This window comes from Halichoeres trimaculatus, unplaced genomic scaffold, assembly GCF_033239565.1.
Source record: "Halichoeres trimaculatus isolate MK-OKI-2021-1 unplaced genomic scaffold, fHalTri1.1 fHalTri1_scaffold_10, whole genome shotgun sequence".
Lineage (NCBI taxonomy): Eukaryota > Metazoa > Chordata > Actinopteri > Labriformes > Labridae > Halichoeres > Halichoeres trimaculatus.
The window spans coordinates 28,806,283-28,824,908 of NW_027437187.1; the positions used below are offsets into that span (position 1 = coordinate 28,806,283).

General features: G+C 43.8%; 1 protein-coding gene across 1 annotated transcript in view; it reads right to left on the reverse strand.

The window, feature by feature from the left end:
• Positions 1 to 479: 479 nt before the first annotated feature.
• The window catches only part of map1ab (microtubule-associated protein 1Ab), a 101,435-nt gene continuing 83,288 nt past the window's right edge, over positions 480 to 18,626 (reverse strand). Inside the window, exons 5-7 of the mRNA XM_074678269.1 lie at positions 6,957 to 18,498; positions 6,538 to 6,770; positions 480 to 4,690 (exon numbers count right to left, since the gene is read on the reverse strand). Coding sequence (XP_074534370.1) covers positions 4,535 to 4,690; positions 6,538 to 6,770; positions 6,957 to 18,498 — 11,931 coding nt within the window. The 3' untranslated portion in view covers positions 480 to 4,534. The remainder of the gene's footprint in view (positions 4,691 to 6,537; positions 6,771 to 6,956; positions 18,499 to 18,626) is intronic.

The following is an 18,626-nucleotide window of genomic DNA, read 5'->3' on the forward strand; positions in this document are numbered from 1 at the left end:
TTGAAAGATTTTGTTAATGTTGTTGAAGTTTGCTTTTTTCAAGAATACATTTTTTGGGAGTGCTTTTAATGAGTTCGTTTTTGTGGTAATAGTTTTGTAAGTACTCATTGAGTTTGTACTGTACATTGAGTTACAAGAACAACAGTTATTGAGTCAAGAATATTCTGAGGTCCTGGGAGGTTCAACAAATATTAGTAATACAATAAGGTAAATACAGATATTACAAATGAGTTCAAAGCCTCTTATAAAAAGCATACACGTTAAAGTCATACCTTTAAGAAAAATGGAAGGCCATACCATAAATTTACCCCTATATTATGAACCTGTCATCTTTTTATTCAATACTGTATAAACTGGTCCCAATAATTATACTCTTTCTTTGTTTTTTAAAGCTTTGTTGTAATCAAGTCGACCCGACAAACTGAATATTTTCATCACGTTTATAATAAAAGACACAAATAACTCACACACCACACATGTAGATTTCAATGAACTTTAATTGATGATCACCAGGCTGTTTCCCTTTTACAATGAATCTGCAGTAGTTCTAGTTTTACCAGTTAGATTTAAAGAGACAGAGAGATATTGAATATTGCACTGAAGAAGAAAAACATAACTAAGATTAATACAATGCAAAAGAGAAAGAGAGAGAGAGAAGAGAGAGAAGAGAGAATCAAACAGAACTACCAATACAGCGTCTTCTTAACAACATGTTAATAGGGCAAACAATAAAAGCACAGCCCAGTATTATATTACTGTAGGTCATTTCAGTACCGGTTAAGACAATTAGCTTTTTTTTTTTTTTTTTTTTCAAATATATCTCTTTAAAATAGCATTGTATCTTTTATTATTACCATCATTATTATTATTATTTCCATGTTAAACAATTACATTCAGGATTATAACTAAATAAATCACATGCAGATAGATTAGATGGACGGATGACACCATATTATGATCAAATGATATGGTTGTTTTAATGCAGTTATGGCGATGAAATTTAACTGAAAGATGCACTTTTTTCGTTCTGTATCTTGTCAGCATTTTGTGTAGTTTTCTTGGTTCCAGGATTTGTTAGCAGTTTGTATCGTTCTGTCACTAAAATCAGCTAAAATGAACAGGTATCACAAGAAGGAGAGTTTGCAGTTTCTTTCAGGTTTGTTCTTTCCGGAGCGGTATTTACAAATCTGTGCACAGTACATTAACGTACGTGTACGTAGAGTTTAGTTCACTGATGGTTTCTGAGTCTGCATGTGTTTCAAGTCATCTTCAGGAAAAGTTGCAGCTGCAGCTAGTACGATTCTGTTACTGTTAGTTTGTTTGTTATGGGTTCACTGTTGCTCTCTGACTTCATAAAAGTCAACCCCCTCAAGGACAGACTGGTACTGAAACGACGATTTGTCAAAACAGACATCAGTGTCCGCCCACTTTATGCGCTCCATAAGATTTGTATCTGTCTAGGTTGGTGTGAGAGTTACTTTTTTTTGTTATTTATTTATTCGTTTTTTGTCACTTGTTTTGTTCCAGCAGCATTCACATGTAGTACCAACTCTACATTCAGAAAAATAGATCTCCTGTATAGTGCATTCATCCTGTGTGCAGCCACACAGTTCAATATTGAGCGTTTCACAGCGTTCTACTCATGCCTTAAAAAATAAACTCTCAAGGCCTGATATTTGGAATCTGCCAACTTAAAGACATTTTTCAAAGACAGTATACAACACATTTGACCATCTACAAAAATCTCAACCCCACACTGAAAAATCTTCTCCCTGTCTTTAGGACACATCACTGGACAGCGTCAAAGAAGGGCTCAAAGAAGACTTAGTTGAATTGGTTGGCTCACAACACTCCTAAACTGTTTACAAGGGAGTCAATTTGATCTTGTGCACAATGTGATCTGGCCTTCAGTTCATAAACTCCCCTCAGATTAGAGAGTGTGTGTGTGTGTGTGCATACTTGTGCGTTCCCAGCTGTTTAATAAACACCCTGCATCAGACTCTTACCGAGTGGGAATTAAAAAGCTATGTCTGCCTCTGAAACAGTGCAAAATGGGAAAATATATGTTTAGAAAAATAATGACATTCAGTGGCAGCCTTGTAAATCTTTGATTTGAAGACGAGGGAGCAGAGAGCATGGAGACTTCAGAGGATGAGGAGCTTAAATAAACTGACCTCATACTCTGGTCAATTTTCCGTATTTGATTAAATTTGGAGAAGATTCAAGTGAACATGATTTGTGCAACCTGATGATCTACATTGTCATCAGTGGTTTGAACAAAGTACTTCTCTGGAAATCCAAGCCTCCCTCCATCTCAGAGCTTCAAATCAAACAACAGAACAAAAACAGCTTTTAACAAACAATCATACAGAAAAGGGGTTCTCATGTTGGCCAAAACAAATCACAATTTCATTTTCTTTTGAAATCAGAGAAAATTAAACCCTGGAAAGATTGCACATAACAATTTTTGACTCTAGAAATTAAAATATAAATGAAGTAATAAAACTTGGCCATGTGCATATGAGCTTCTCTTCAGTCCGTCTGTGGGCTAACAAAACACCTTTCACACTAAACCCATGCTGAGCGATAAAAACACTTTGTGTGCATCATAAACTCACAAACACAAAAACTACATCATGTTCATTCCTACTTTATAACTTCTCCTCGTACAATTGAAATCATTCACATTCATGCTCATTCTACACTTACAACTCTAGAGTTAAGATTATATTAAGTGTCGTCTCAGTTTGGAGGAACGCTTTATACATTTTTATATATCTGTAACTTTTATAGACGTCATTCTCTGCTGCTACTCACTCTCAGCTACAAACTCACACCTCTTAAACTACATTCCTATGTGGTGCAATACTTTGCTTGAAGATGTTCACATTAGAGCTTTTTCATGGTGTTGAATCAACGCTTTGTTTAGTTTGTATTTTTTGGGTGTACTATTTAACAAAGGACAAAGTTTGTGCATGTACTGAACGAGCAGATTGGTCCTCTGTTTTTAAAGTTTTTCTCTTTTTTTTCTTTTTTTTAAATTTACCCTGACTTTGCTTCAAAATGGCTGACATGTCCTTAAAGTATCTCCCTCCCTCCAAAACCACAAGCTAAAGGCACGTGAAAGAAGCCTCCTGTTACACACTCCAGTTTTTTTTTCTGTCCTTAAGAAACAACCCATCAATAAATATAAATATTGCAGTTCACACTGGCGTTAGCCATCCCTCTGAGGGGACTAGCAGTCAAGCTTCCGTTGCTACATTTGTCACAGGTCACCGCTTGTTTTCTCCATCGCTTTATGATATCAACAGACGGTAAATGCCGCTGAACAGGAGGAAATGACAAAAAGTTAAACCTTCTTCTCAAAAACTTGCACTTCAGGATAATAATTTGCTGCATCATCACAAAATATATAATTTCTCAACAAAATCTTGTATCCATGTAGAAACATTTACCCTATATGTATACTGGAGTACATACAACCAACAAAGACCGTGATTAAGACTTGAAGAGGAACCGTTACATCCAGCAGAGATATGATAATTGTGCAAACATCGTCCCTTTGCCCGGCGCTTATTGAATTCACTTGAGCATAGACAGCCAAACAGTGTAGTATCTATCTGCACTAGAATGCATTCCACACTCGAAGGCTGGCTAAAGAAAGTATTAACCCTAGGCAGTTCTGACAGAGTCGGAGCTAAAATGCAAGCGTCATGCACCAGCAAAGCTGTGAAAGCCAAAAGAGAGGGATTCCTAACAGTGGCAACTTCAGGCAACCCCTAAAACTTCATCACAAAATGACAAGAAGTAACATGTTTTTCTTTTTTTCTCACGTTGTTTCATTTTACTTCTCTACGGAATTACTCCAAAACTACAGTTGCATGAGCAAAAGTGCAGTGGATGAGTTTTGCCATGTGCACTGATGGGGAAAAAAAGCCTCACATGAAGCATTTCTACTCTTAGAAACACTGCAAAAAATAATTATCAGTAATGGATTGATTTAGGGACAATTTGAAAACATGCATCTTTTTTTGCTATGGCACTTGTTTCAAGAAATTTAGGGATTTCAAATGTCAGATTAAATCACGGTTGTGGGAGACATTTTCAGAACTACACTTTAGCAATCAGCAGTTCCTTTTTTTAAGGTGTTGAATTATTTTGTAACTAATGAGGCAAAGAAAGCTCATAAAAAATGATTATTTAAATGATCTTTTCAGCACAGCTGGTGCTGATGTAAGAGATGCATTAGGTCAGACAGTTTACACAGAAAACACAGAAAAAGTAGGTTATTTGCAGAATAACCCCTCACCGTCACATGGAGCACAAACCCGGAGTTCTGATTTGTTTTCAGCTAGCATGATCTAGTGTATGCAGAGCTGCAGCGAATGCGTTTGAGACTGACACCATGAGAGAGCGAGATGCTTTGATGGAGCAGAGTGTGATGTTCACTCTCGCTCTGACTCCAGAGACGACCGGTGACAGGGTGGGGAGGATGGGAGGGGAGCAGGGGGGAGCACAGCAGAGCTCCTGATGCTCAGAATTCAATCTTGCAGGCGGGGAAGGACTCGTCTTGCATGACTACGGTGCTGCTGGAAGCCAGAACCATGATGTTCAGGTCCTGCTGCTTCTCGTGGGTCTGCTGGTACCATTCCCGTGTCACCTCTGTGTCGTGTGTCGGGATAAGGGTCACCTGAGGGGAGACAAAGATGAAAGATAATCTGGGAAAATGGGGCACTGAAATTTAAAAGAAAACTAGTAGTGCAAAGATTTATTATTTTGAATTAGTAACCGACATGAAGATCTGATCTCAAGCATCCCAGATCGGTAAAGTATTGTACAAATCAATCGATGGCTTGGTTCAAAGTTGTGACCCTGCTTACTAAGGTTTAATAGCTGTTTTTGTCTCGGGCCATCTACCTTTTTTTAAAGCTCCAAGTCCTTGAAAGTAGTTACAGACTCTTCAGGAGAGCATTAAAGGAATACTTCTACACGTTTCACTTGTTGGCTAAGAGTAAAATAAGGTTAAAAGTTTAATCCAAAAGTCTGTTGGACTTGGTTGAGGCCCAGTTGCCTTTTGGATTTAACTTTGAATCACCATGACCTGGAGGACAGAGCACCTTACCAGCGTAGACGGTACAGTGAGACCATACTTAATATGTGTGCATTAAATATGATGCTTCAGCTTGAAAGTTGTTTAGCCTAGCTTAGATTAGTGTAAAAACTAGAAATTAAGAAAAACAGTCAGCTTGGCTCTGATAAAAGGCAACAAAATGAGCCTATCAGTACCTCTAAAGCTCATTATTGACTTAACGTTTCATCTTGTTTGTTTGATTGATTAAAAAACAAAAGGTCGAAACAACAGGTTGCTGTAATGTGTAGGGCTGTTTTGTGGTCTGATAGTGTGTTAAAAATATTTTCATTCCTGTGAGAGTTAATCTTTTAGTAAAACCTCACATGTCAAGGCTCTGATTTCAGTTCAAGTTAGTATGTGGAACGTATCCACCCATTCAATCATCGATCTACCCAGGTGTGTATCCATCACGCTTTCTTCGTCTTATCCAGTGCCCTGTCATAGTAGCAGAAGGCTATGCTAATAGTTCCAAAAATCCCCATAGACCTTTTCCAGCTTCCCTTGGCACCCATTGGCATTAACAGGCCAGACCAGATATGTAATCCCTTGAGCGTGCCCAGAAAAACAAAAAAAGAAGGCCCCCAGGAGGCACCCTACTCAGATGCCTAAACTATCTCAGCTGGATTCTTTCCATGCGAAAGAGCAATGGCTTGACACAGAGCTCCTTACCACAATCTCTAAGACTAAGCCCAGCAACCCCGCTGAGGAATCTCATTAAAGCTATTTGTCCTGGCAATCTCAATCCTGAGGTCACTACCCAAAGCTCATGACAACAGGCGAGGAAAGGGACACATATCCACTTGTAAATCAAAAGCTTTGCTTTCTGGCACAGCCTCATCTTCACCACAGCAGTTCGGTATAGCGCTCAAGCCAGCAGATACACGCCGTCTACAAAAAGAGCAATTCTCTTGCATCTATGTTAAAATCAGGTGACTTGCAACAGTGGCCCAAGTATATCAAGTCTTGCTCTAACACTCACAGAAGCCCCATCAGACCACAAAAGATGTAAACATGATAAGAAAATCCCTGTGATCATCCTCTTTTATAACTGATCAGGTGTTTTGGACTGAATTAAGCCTATTTGACCCTGACTCCGCTTTTGCAGGGTGATTTCAGGCTGGTCATGCAGCCCGAATTACTATCTTGGGTATTTGGCTCCCAGCTGTCCTAATTTGCTTCTCACAAGAAAGAAGTAGAGCTCGAGGCCTGATGGGGTTGTTGAATAGAGATGGAGTTCTTAAGAAATAAGTTAGAAGACTTCATGCAGAAAAAAAAATTTCATTATGGGACATATTGAATCTCCTTGGCCAAGCTTCAACAGTTCAATGAGTTTAAGACATAAACATCTCTTGGGCCCTGATCTCTGGTGTTTTGATGTAGACAAATGACTCCAGTAGGTACAATACCTGTAAATTGGAGCCCCACTGAGCTTTGCCCTCCAGCAGGGCATCCAAGACCCCACGACTGGGCTCGCCACTGCCAGGGTCATTCCCGCTAACCACATAGTACGCAGCTCGGACTCTTTTGAAGAACTCCTGGTCCACGTTCTTTGCACTGCAGTGGTTTGGCACATAAGCCAGGTCGACATAGACGGGTGGTCCAGGGGGGACCGCTGAGCTTGATTTTTGGGAATTGTTGACTGAAAAATTCAAAAAGAGAACACCATAACATAAATCATAATTTAAGATAAATCAGCAAGACAACCATGCCAATGATGTATTATGTTCTCTGATATCTTGTCCATGCATCCATCATCATTGTTTTCAGCCCGTTGCCCTTTGTGTCTATTTTGAAGGTGGATTAAAAGGGACTTCAGTGAACATACCTGAGCTGCTCTTGACACCGTTCACCAAGCCCTTCACTCCCATGTCACTCCTAACGCTGTGGGTTTCAGACATCTTGTTCATCCTGGAGCTCTTCTCCGTGTCCCTCCTCCTGAGGGAGGCTGATCGAGGCGAGGCAGAGTCCTTGGATGTCTGCTTCACTGGAGTGTAGGACCTCTTCCTGACTTCATTCTTCCGAGCTGGGGAAGCTGACTTGGGTTTGCTCTTCCTGAGGCCCTTTGTGGTCTTGTGCTCTTTCTTCAGAAGTTTCTCGGTGCTGCTGTGGTCATTGAGAAGCGCCTCTGGATCGACCATGCATACATCAGGGTGTGGAGGGTGGGGATGAGGGTCCTTCATTGGGGTGGGGAGAGGATCATGGGTCTTCTGCACTGACCTTGGTGATGGAGGCTGGTGACCTCCAGCAGCTCCTGATGCAGATAATTTGTCCACAGGTAGATGTTCAGCATCTTCGTCCGAGTCAAGATTTCCTTCGGCCGTTATGGATGGACATTCCTCAGTTTCTGGTGGCACGTCAGAGTCAGACTGTGTGGGTAGTGACTCACTCACTGAAGTGGGTGGTGTTTCCTCTCCGGCTAATGTCACAGCTAATCCAGAGGACATGCCACCGGGCAGCTGGTGTGGCCCTTGACCAGAGTCCCCATGGTGGCTCTGTGCATGATGGCGCCTCTGCTTGTGCGACCTCCTCTTCACTGAGTGTTGCTCCTGATCATCCTCGTCCCCTTCTTGAGAGTGGTCACTGTGTCCATCGTCCTCGCCCTCATCACTGGAGACCAGGTGAGGGCTGGGGTTGATGAAGGACGGTGACAGCTCTCCTTTGCGATGTTTGTATTCACAGGAGGAGAATCCAGAATGAGAGGCGGAGGACGAGGTGGCTCCGGTGTTCAAGTCAGAGGGGCGATCAGTCTTATCAGATTTTTTGCAAGAACTTTCTGTGTGACTGGTATCTTTTGAAGAGGTGCTGTGGACACTGGACACCCATTCCATTGCTTCCTCCTCCACCTCATCATCATCATCATCATCATCATCACCATAACCTGCAGGAGGGATGCTTGGGTAGTCGTCGGGCCTTTGCAGGAGCTCCCAATCAGATATGCTGCTCTTTCTCCTCATCTCTAACCTCTCTGGTGGCTTTTCCAACAAGCTTTTCTCCTCCATTCTTTCTTCTTCTTCTTTTTTAGCATCCTCTACTTTCATACAGGTCTTTGGATCAGATGCTTTACTGTCTTGACATGCTTTCTCTTCTGTTTGAAGTGTGACTCCATCTTTAGCTGTTTCCTCTTTTTCCTTCTTTTCTTCTTCTGATACCTTTACGTCCTTCTTGTCCTCCTTTTCCTCCTTTTCCTCTGCTAATTTCTCCGCTGTTTTGGACAGTTCTGTTGTGGCACACACGGTTTTGCTAACATTACTTTCACACAGTGAAGTAACTGAAACTGTGTGTTGAGTTACTTTAGATACATCAGTGGTTGAGGTGATGGTGGTGATCTTTGTTTCTGTGGAGTGTGTGCTACTCTCCACTAGACAGGACTCGGTTGTAGTTGATAAAGTCTCTTTTTGCTCAGCCACTTTGATTTTTTGACATTCAATACGACATGGTAGGGTGCTGTCTTCCATTTCAAGTGTATCAGGCTCCTCGCCTCGAACTGACTCTTTGCACGCCCTGTCTGAGGAGTCAGCCCTTTGGAGGGGAGAGACATCAAAAGAAGCCCTGGAGGTGGATAAACTCTCTGATACCTTTGCTGGTTCGACACTTTGTACAGATGTTGCTGCAGAGGTTGTAGTCTTCGTCTCTAACATATAAAAACTATCGGTGCTCGACTTTGTATCCTTTTCTGACTTTGAAGGACTGCTTTCATCCTCACTTTGCTGTGCAGCTGTGGGTAAACTTGAAGATGATGGTTTGGTCTCCCCAGATGGGCTGGGCACTTTAGTTGCAGGTTTTGTCATCACTTCCATGTACTCCTCTCTGTGAAATCCACCAAAGCAGCTTGAGCTTGATGACTCCATCCTGAGCGAAGATGGCTCTTCTTTTGCAAGAGGTACCTCTGAACTTGATGGTGTTGTGTGAGTTTTTGCTTTGTCCCCGAGTTGTTGGCTAACAGGGGAAGATATTGGGGCTGAGGAGGAGAAACTGTATGACGTAGAGGAGTATGTTGTAGTTGAATATGTTAGAGTAGTGTAAGTGCAAGGTGAGGTAGCTCCCCCGTGTTTTTCTGTGATACCTGTTGTCTCATCTTTATGTTGGGGTAGGTGGGGGGCATCTGAGAGCACTGAGGTTTCTTCTTTTAACCCTGCTTGACTCTTTTCATCACCTAGATACTCAGAGAAACCTGCGGGTTTGCTCTGCCCGATATCTGCGTAACTACTTCCTAGAGGAGGAGAGGAACTTGATGTATCCTTAGGCAGAGGCTCTGAAGAGATTCCTGTAAAGCTGCTTGCGGACACTTGAGAAGATTCCTTTGACGAAACACCCGGTGACCCAGTCGGTCTGTCCTCATCTGCTTTTTTCAACTGTGGTACCTCAGAGGAGGGAAAGTCCTCAGTGGACGACAACTTCCTCTTTGCGCTGGACTCAGGAGACGGCTGCTTTTTGTCAGTGTCCTCTGCTTTTGGGGCATCTGATAAGCAGCTTCCATCCACTTTGTGAGCACTTGAGTCTTGTACGGATGTTCCTTTACCCACGTCTTCACTCTTTGTCTCCAGAGGTTTAGATGTGGCACCACTGAGACCCAAATCCTCATCTTTGAGCGGCTTTGGTTCAGGAGACTCTGCTTTCTTGTCTGTGGGTGTTACTTTTGAAGCATCATCAGGCGTTGGTTTACAGATTGCGTCCTCTTTGTGGACACTTGAGTCAGGCAGCTGTGACTTTTTATCGGGGTCCTCTAACTCTGCCAGCGTGGTGCTGTCATCAGAGCCACGTCTGCACATTTCCTTTTCAGACTGTTCTCTGGCACCCTTCTCCATATCAACATCACTGGACACCTCCTCCTCTTCCTCCTCATCGTCTTCATCATCTTCATCATCAACGTTAAAATCTTCTCCTTCTACAAGTAACCTTTTATCTATCAAGCTCTCCTTTCCTTCAGGATAATCTAACACAGATTTAGAAGTGGCGGAGCTGCAAACTTGACTATTGTCAGATGCTAAGACGTTATCATCTACATGCCCTGAATAAGTGGCTGCAGATTCAGTCCTTAAGACACTTGAGGTTTCCTCTGTCTTTGATGGAGACACTCTCTGAGGTAAGATATCTTTCTCTGCAGGTGAGCGCCGACCAGACGAGGATCCTTCTCTTTCGTAATCAGTGGACTCCATTTTGTCTTTGAGTGACTCAGCAGATTTCTCCTTCTCCTTTTCTGTTCTCTTATCTGTCGATTCTCCAAAAGCAGCAGGAGCTGCTGCAGCTTGGGAACCGAGATCTGGTTGGCTCCACGATGGAGAGGTTGATTCTTGTCGTATCGATGTGGCTGCAGATGGTGCAGCAGCACAGGCAGCGATGTTATCACTTTCTTCTGTTGCGCCTGTTGAAGAAGCACCATCCATCATATCCTCCTTCTCTTTCTCTGTTTTCTCCGGTTTGTCCTCTTTGGGGCTGAAAGAATATGATTCAGCAGCCTGAGACATTTTGTTATCTTGGACATCTATGGATTGAAAGCTCTTGTCAACGTAAGGTGTTTCTGGTCTTTCCTCTCTTTCATTCTCCTCCTCCTGGCCTTTCTCTCTGTCGTCATGTTTGGGTGAGGCACTTGGGCTGTGGTGGCTGCTTCTTTCGCTCTCTGTGAGGGATGCCGTGCTGTAGTCAACCCTACTGAAGGAGAGTGGCTCTTCTTTGTACTGGTCATCCAGGAGGAACATGGCTGCTCCAGCCTCTGCCTGGCTTGCTCTCCTGTTATCGTCGATACCCATATCAGAAGTGTGATCGAAACCAAGAGGGACTTCGCTTTCTTCCCTGGCGTCCAAGTCATGATCCTTCGGAATAGGCTTCTCGTATGGAGCATACTTGGAAGGAGCAAAACTCTGCTTGTCATCCCCAAGGGTTTCGCTCACTGCTTCCTTCTCTGAGGTCACTTTTTCAACAGGTTTCACATCCTCAGCATGGCCGGCCTCCTTCGGCTCTTTTTCCAACATAAAATACGAGCAAGGCTGTGACAATCCTGGCGAAGCGACCTCTCTCTCCCCCTCCATCTCCCTCTCGGCTTCCTTCACTGGTTTCTCATCCAGTGGTTTCTTCTCCGTAGCGCTGACAGGGCCCGTTTGAGGCGGCATCTGTTTCTCTTGTTGTGGTGTTTCCTCCACACTGGACTGACTCTCTGTGCTTGAAAGCGTGCTGCTCCTCTGTTGACTGTCACTGCTGGATACCGTTGACAACACAGGCTTTTTCTCAGTCGAGTCAGACATCGCAGGGATATCAGAGGCTGTTTCTTGTTTTGGAACAGAGGACGCCTCCTCCTTTGATGTGACAATATCAAAGGAGGGCTCTGGCTTGGCGAGAGGTGCAGGTGTGATTTCAGTTTTCACATCTTTTCCTGCTTCTGGTGAGAGTTCAGATTCTTCTTTCTCAAACTCTTTGATGTCTTCATCAATGGAGGGCTCCTGCATTGTAAGTGTTGGGATTATAACTGTGATCTTTTGTGTTATCGGTGGTTTCGTTTGGTCACTTGTCTGAAGTGTTGGGGGAGATGAAATGACATGTTCTAGTTTCTGAGGCTCCACTGATAAAGGTCTAGAGCCTGCTCCTCCCATACAAATATCCTCCTCCTCCTCATCTCCTCTGTCTTCATCAGATGACTGGACCACAAATGCAGGTTTGAACTCTGACTTTGACGTTGCTGCTGCTTCTTCTTCTTTAGCCTGAGGAGGCTGTTTTATAGTTTTGTCCTGCTCTTTCTCCTGTAACTCCTCTCGCTCCCATTTCTCCTCTTTGGTGTGGTCTGCATCAGAGGAGTCATATTTTTCTTTCTCATGGATCTCATCTTTCTTCACATCAGCAGCAGCATCCTTTTCGTCAGTCGTCTTTTCATCCTCTGGTTTTGTCTTTTCATCTTTAATGTCTTCATAGGTGTAGTCTTTCTCTTGCTCCTTTTCCATTTTCTGTTCTTTGCTCAGCTCAGCAACATGTGCATCATCTTTTTCTTTCTCCATCCTTTCCTCAGGACTTATGATGGCCTTTGCTTCTTTGTCTTCTTTTTCCTCCTGCATTTTGCTGGGAGACACACAAATGCCATCTTTCTCTGCTTTCAGGGGCTCACTTGATGTACTTGCAGAAATGTCTGGCTGCATTTCTTTTGATGGAGCGCTTAAAGTTTCCTGCTCTATCTGAGACTCTTTGAGCATATCAGAGCTTTCTTCGTGTATATGCTTATCACCAGTGTCGCAAATATCATCCTTTTTAGTTTCCTTCTCTACGGTCTGGCACACAGAAGGATCTACTCCATTTTTATCAGCCGTCTTAGATTCAGACTCCAAAGGATAATCGTCTTTCCCTTTTTGCTCATCTTTGGTGCTAAATGTTGGCGTGTGTGTCTCCTTTTCTGTCTCCTGTTTGACGGATTCAGCCTGGACAACATCTTTTGCATCCTCTTTTATGACATCCTCTTCAGACGACTCTTTCTCATCCTTTGGATGCTCGACACTTTCTTTCTCCTTGTCTCCTTTTTCAGTGTCTTTATCCTTGACTTCTTCCAAAGTTGGTTTAAGGTCAGAGATATCACCCTTTACTTCCTCTTTGTCTGAAATGATACTTTTTTCCACCTCTGTGGTTTTTACACTAGTATCATCTTTGTCTTTCTCCTTCTGCTCCTTCTCAGGTGCAAAATCAGAAATATCGCTTTTGTCTTTCCCTGGTTCTGGTGCTTCCTCCGTGATCTTAACGTCCTCTTTTGAGATTTCTTTCGCCTCTTCCTTTATGAGTTTCTCATCAGGTTTAACGTCTTTGATATCCTCCTTCTTGTCCTCATCCGCTACAGGTTTTTCACTCTCCTTCTCTTTGCTCTCCTCCTCCTTGGAGGATTTCGTATCTGAAATTTCATCCTTAACTGTTGCTGAATCTTTTTCTTCCTTGACGGTTTCAGTTGCATCACTGCGATCCTCAGCTTTCCCCTCTTTTGAGATTTCCACAGTTATAGTTTCCTTCTTATCATCAAGTCTCTCCTTTTCTTCTACTGGCATTTCAGCATCAGAAGGGTCTTTACTGACTTCTGCTTCCTTTTCTTCTTTTATGGCGGGTTTGGCAACGAAAGCGTCTTCCTTTGGGCTCACTACATCCTTGGATATCTTGACGGCAGAAGTATCTTCCCTCATTATCACAGCCTCTTCCTCTGCCGTGGTGGTTTTGACGTCTTTATCTGTAATTGTTTCTTGCGTCTTTTCTTCCTCCATGACTGGTTTGACAGCATCTTTAGGGATGTCTTTTGCTTCTACCTTTATTGACGTGACAGAGGAATCATCATCTTTGCTAACTACCTCATGCTTCTCGTCCACACTGGTAAGTGTTATATCCTTGGTGTCATCTGCACTTTCCTTTTCCTCTTTCTCTTTCTCTTCTCCAACTGTTGCTTTAACGGAAGAAGTTTCTTCTTTACTTGGGAGTTGATCTTTTTCCTCTGTCTTGGCTGCAGCATCATCTTTACCTGTGTCATCTTTCTTTTCCTCTTCTGTTGCAGGTTTAGAGACATGTGCCTCATCCTTGCTTGTTGTCACATCTTCTTTCTCATCTTTAGGGAGTTTTGTCTCAGAAATGTCATCTTTACTCTCCTTGTCTTTTTCTTTCTCTGTGGATGGCTTGGCAGTGACACTCTCGTCTTTACTCACTGTTGCTTCAGTTTCCTCTGTCTTTGTGAGGCTTGTAGTTGAGATAGTGTCTTTACATGTATCTTTCTCTTTTTCCTCTGTCATTGTAACAGCAGACGAATCAACTGTACTAATTATTTCTTCCTCTTTGACGGGTTTGGCAGTAGTGATGTCTTCCATCTCTTTTTTTTCACTGGGTTTTTCTGTTACAGGCTTGGTAGTAGAAGCATCTTTTTCCTCTTTCTTAACTTCCACATCTTTTACTTCAGATGTTTCTTTCTCTTTCTTCTCATCTTCCAGTATATCATCCACCTTTGCCTCATCTTCCTTTATATCATCCTTCTTTGCCTCATCCTTTTTATCATCTTTTAGAGGCTCAGTTGTCTGAACTTTTTCAGCTTCTGTTTCACCAGTTTTGATGGAGGTAATGTCAAGGGTATCGCTCTTCTCTGTTGCTTTCTTCTCTTCCTCTTTCATGGTCTTACTGTCTAACACCTCAGTGGTTGTAACGTCTGCCTTTTTGACCTCATCTTTGGTCTCGAGGTCGACCTTGTCATCTTTTTTGGTGTCTTTCTGCTCCTGCTCATCTTTGGCTGGTTTGGCCTCAGTGGAAACAATCTCCACCTCTGCATCTTCAGGACTTTTAGGCACTGTCTGTTCATCTTTGATAGCAATTTCAGTTTTTTCATCTTTTTCATCTTTTACATCAGAGATCTCAGCCTTTACTGCTTCCTTCTCTGCTTTCTCCACCACGGTGGACTCAACAGCAGAGATCTGCTCCTGAATGACGGATTCCTGTTTCTGCTCATCCTTGATTTTTACGACATCAGGGGTGTCGTCTTTTTCTTTCTCTTGTTCCACCTTGGCAGTTTTGACTGCAGATTTATCATCATGGTCATCATCATCACCTTTGTCATTATCATCACCATCAAGGAAACCACTTTCTTTCTCTGGAAATTTACCTTGAAGAGGCACTTTAGGTTCTTTCTCTGTGAGCCCTTTGTCTAATACTTCATCACTTTGCACAGGTGACAGGAGGGAATCCCGCTCTGACACGGGTGGCTGAACCTCTGTAGATGATGGAGCAGCAGGTACTGATTCTGCCTGTTTGTCTTCACCTTTTGCTCCAACTGAAATCTCTTTTTCTGGCTCCTTTGGAGCTGAAACCTCCTTGACATCAACTGGTTTGTCCGAAGGTGTTGGAGCTTGTACTTCAGGCTGGTCAGTAATTTGTTTGCTGTCATCTTTTTGCACCTCAGGCTCTGCTTCATCTTTCTTTGCACTTTTGTCTTCAGATGTTGTCACTACATCAAGAAGCTCCTCTTGCTTTTCTAACTCCACATCAGCAGAGGCCTTCTCCTTGTCCTCCACTGGTGACTGACGAAGGGGAGAGTGAGCAGCACTGGGTGGTCCAGACTGTGGTGGGGAGGCCATTTTCACAGTGATATCATCCGGACTGAAGCAGCGCTCTTCACTCTCTGATGTTACTGAATCGGATCCAAAGGGTCTAGTAGGCACAACAGAAGACACATCTTTGGGTGCTACTACATCTTTATTTTCCTCTTCAACTGGCAGATGGATTTGTTTACTGTCTTCCACAGGCTGGAGGCAAACTGGAGGCACAGAGGCAGCCACTGGTTCAGTATCCTTCTCTTTACTCTGTAATGAGGCATAGCCTTCTTGAAGCTTCTCAAGTGAAATGTCAACATTGGGAGTTTGGTCCTCCTCCTCCTCCTCCTCCTCTTCCTCTTCTTCCTCATCACGAGCATCAGGCGCTTTTGCAGCTGTCTTTACTTCTGCAACAGGAGTCAGGTCATCAGCTGGTGATTTGGACTGTTTGTCATCTTCTAATGAAGGCGGTGAAAGAGTTCCTGCAGAGAGCGGCTGCTCTTTGCCTTGATCAGATGGGGTTGACAGGGGAGCGGGGCTTTTGGGTGGTTCTTCAGCTGTTGGCGCTACCGCAGACGCCACAGATTGGTCCTCAGCAATAGAAGTAGGAAAGGAGGATATTTTGTCGTACTCTGTGATGGACGTTGCAGAAGACACATGCTCTTCTTCTGCCAGAGGAGCTGTGATGATGTTCGTAAACACTGATACTTGCTCCTGCACACCTGGGATGAAGCCTTTCTCTGTCATGGCAGCAGCTTGCATCTCCCTCATGCCGTGAATGTTCACAAATGATCCAGTCTGATCTGGAACAGATATGTCATAAGCACCGACATCATATTGGAGGTGTGGTATCCTTTCTTCTGCCTCCTCGTGGATCTCCTCGTCAGAGATGGTCTGTTCAGTCTCAGAGTAGCCAGGGATGGTCTCATCTTGGATGTATGAAACTGGTTCAGCAGCAGCTGCTCCTTGAGCCACTGAGGTTATGGGAGCTGTGGCTCCTCCCACATGTGACAGGTAACCTTCCTCCTCCTCCTCTTCTTCTTTGGCTGCAGCCAGAATGTCAGTGGTCATTTGTTCCTCAGCTGTGTCTTCAGGTTTCACTTTGATCTCTTCGTCTGCGATTACGTCTAAATCTTCTACCTCCTCCAGTTCAGCTTTCTCTACTGTCTCCTCCTCCTCTTCCTCCAGCTCCTCTTTAGTCTCAACCTTAGCCATAAGATTTTCAGACTTCTCCATTTCTTCTATCTCATGCTTCCTGTCGAGCCCTTCATCTAGGGTCTCCTTTAACTCATCCTCCTCTTCACCAATTCCCATATCTTCCTCTTCCTCCTGCTCTATTTTCTTAGCGGCAGCCGGTGCCTCTTCCTCTTTGTCCTCCTCATCCTGAGATGCTGCTCCCTCATCCTCAAACTTTTGAGCATCTTCTTCTTCTTTCGCTTTGTCTTCATCTTTGGATTCCACCTCAGGGGCTGCTGCCTCTTTTTCTGGAGACTTTTCGCTGGGTGGAATTTCTGAAACGGGTTCTTGTGCTTCTTGCTTCTCTTGGGTAAGGCTTTGTGATTTCGGCTCCTGTGAAACCTCGGGCTCTGCTGATACAGCGACAGTATCAGCTTGATTTAGTTCTTCAAACTCCTTGGTGAGGTCTTCAGGAGTTGAGGGAGCAGATACGCCCTCGACGGCTCCATTCTCAATGGGTTCAGCTTGGATAGTTTCAGGTTTTGACTCCTCTTTCTTCGTCTCAGCAGGTTCAGCTTTTGCAGCTTTGACTTTTGCAGTCTTGGCTTTACTGGACACTTTAGCTTTATGTAATGTCTTTCTGACTTCAGGCGTAAGAGGTTTCAGGTCAGGCTTTGTAATCTTCCTCAGCTCAGGTTTGGAGCTGTCTTTCTTTTTGTCCTCTTTGGACTTTGCATCTTTCTTTTCATCTTTTTTAGCCGAGTCATCTTTCTTCACTCTCTTGATCTCTTTCTTTTCCTTATCCTTTTTCTCATCTATCTTTGACACTCTTTCCTTTGAGTGCTTTTTTAAGGTTTTTTCTTTTAAGAGTTTTTTCTTTTCTGGCACATCAGTCTTAGATTTGATTGTTTTTGTCGGCTTCTTTACCTCTGTTTTCTCTGATATGTTTTCCTTTACAGAGTCACTCTTTGCCTCTGTGGCAGCCGACACGTCATCCTGTCCTTCGCTCTCTTTCTTTGAGGCCTTTGCAGTAGTCTTTGGGGACGACCTGAGACTCTCTTTGCTGTCTGTCCTTTGCTTTAATTTAGTTTGTTTTATAGCAGAGGGAGGAGCTCCTGAGGCAATGTCCTTTTGTGTGGCTACAGGATAGCGCAAGTAGTCAAGGTGCTTTAATTTCTCCAGCCCCTCTAGGATCTTGTTTTGTGGCGCATTCCCAGGGAAAAGCACTCTGATGATCTTCTCTGTAGGGCTGGCAGGGAGCCAGACAACCAGAGCGGTGACTGATGTCAGATAAGGGACAGATATTTCTCCTTCTTTTCCATTCGGCAGAACAATGCCAGTTTTGGCCTTGCTGTTTCCAGCCCACTTCTGCATTAAGAACTGCATCTCTTTGCTGTCTTTGACCGGGTTGAGAATATACATGTCTAACCTGCCCACTCCCATCTTGTGGAACAGAGTTATGGGCTCGATAGTGTTGCTGACCACTCGAAAAAGAGGTTCTGGTTTGATTCCGAGTTTGTTAAGGTACTGTAAAGTCAGTGAGGCCTCTTCGATGCTGCGTTTGACTTTGAGATTAGATTCTGGCATCCGGAGCTTCTCTGGCACATTGAAGAATACCACACCTAGTTCAGGAGAGATCAGGTTCTTCATCCATTCGTTATAATTGGTAGAGTCTTGAGACTGCTCCTCCTCTTGTTCTGCTATCTTCCTCTGCAGCAGCCCATTGATGCCAGGCAGATTGTCAGCACCAATGTGTGTGAGCAGAATGGAGTCGATGCGGTCCAAGTGGCGGACCAGCTTCCAGAAGCAGGATTTCCGTTCAGAGCCTCCATCCACCAGGATGTTGAAGCCATTCACAGCAAAGAGAGCGGAGTCTCCTCGTCCGCCGGGAAAGATGTAACAACATGGCTTTGACAGTTTCAGGAAGCCCCCAGAGGTGGGCGGCTCCAAGAGGTCAAAAGGCGAAGGAACGTCGACGGTTTCAGAGATGTACTCTGTGAACTCGGTGACGCCCTCCATTTTGGGGAGAACGGGGTCAGGGTTTAGTCTGTATTCCAGGAACTCCCGCAGGGTCTGATGCTGTCCCAGGGAGCTCCAGCCCACCTCCCCGCGGCAGGACACGGTGAGTGTGGCCTGCGGCTTGGGGGCTGCTGTGCCCAATAATTCACTGACCTGCCAGAGAGAAACACCCAGATACCTCAGTTAGTAACTAACAAATGGACTGTGGTGGACTTAAAGTTTAATGATTTCAACAAGTAACAGGACATGCAAAACTGTTTCGTGGAATGAGACTGTATAGT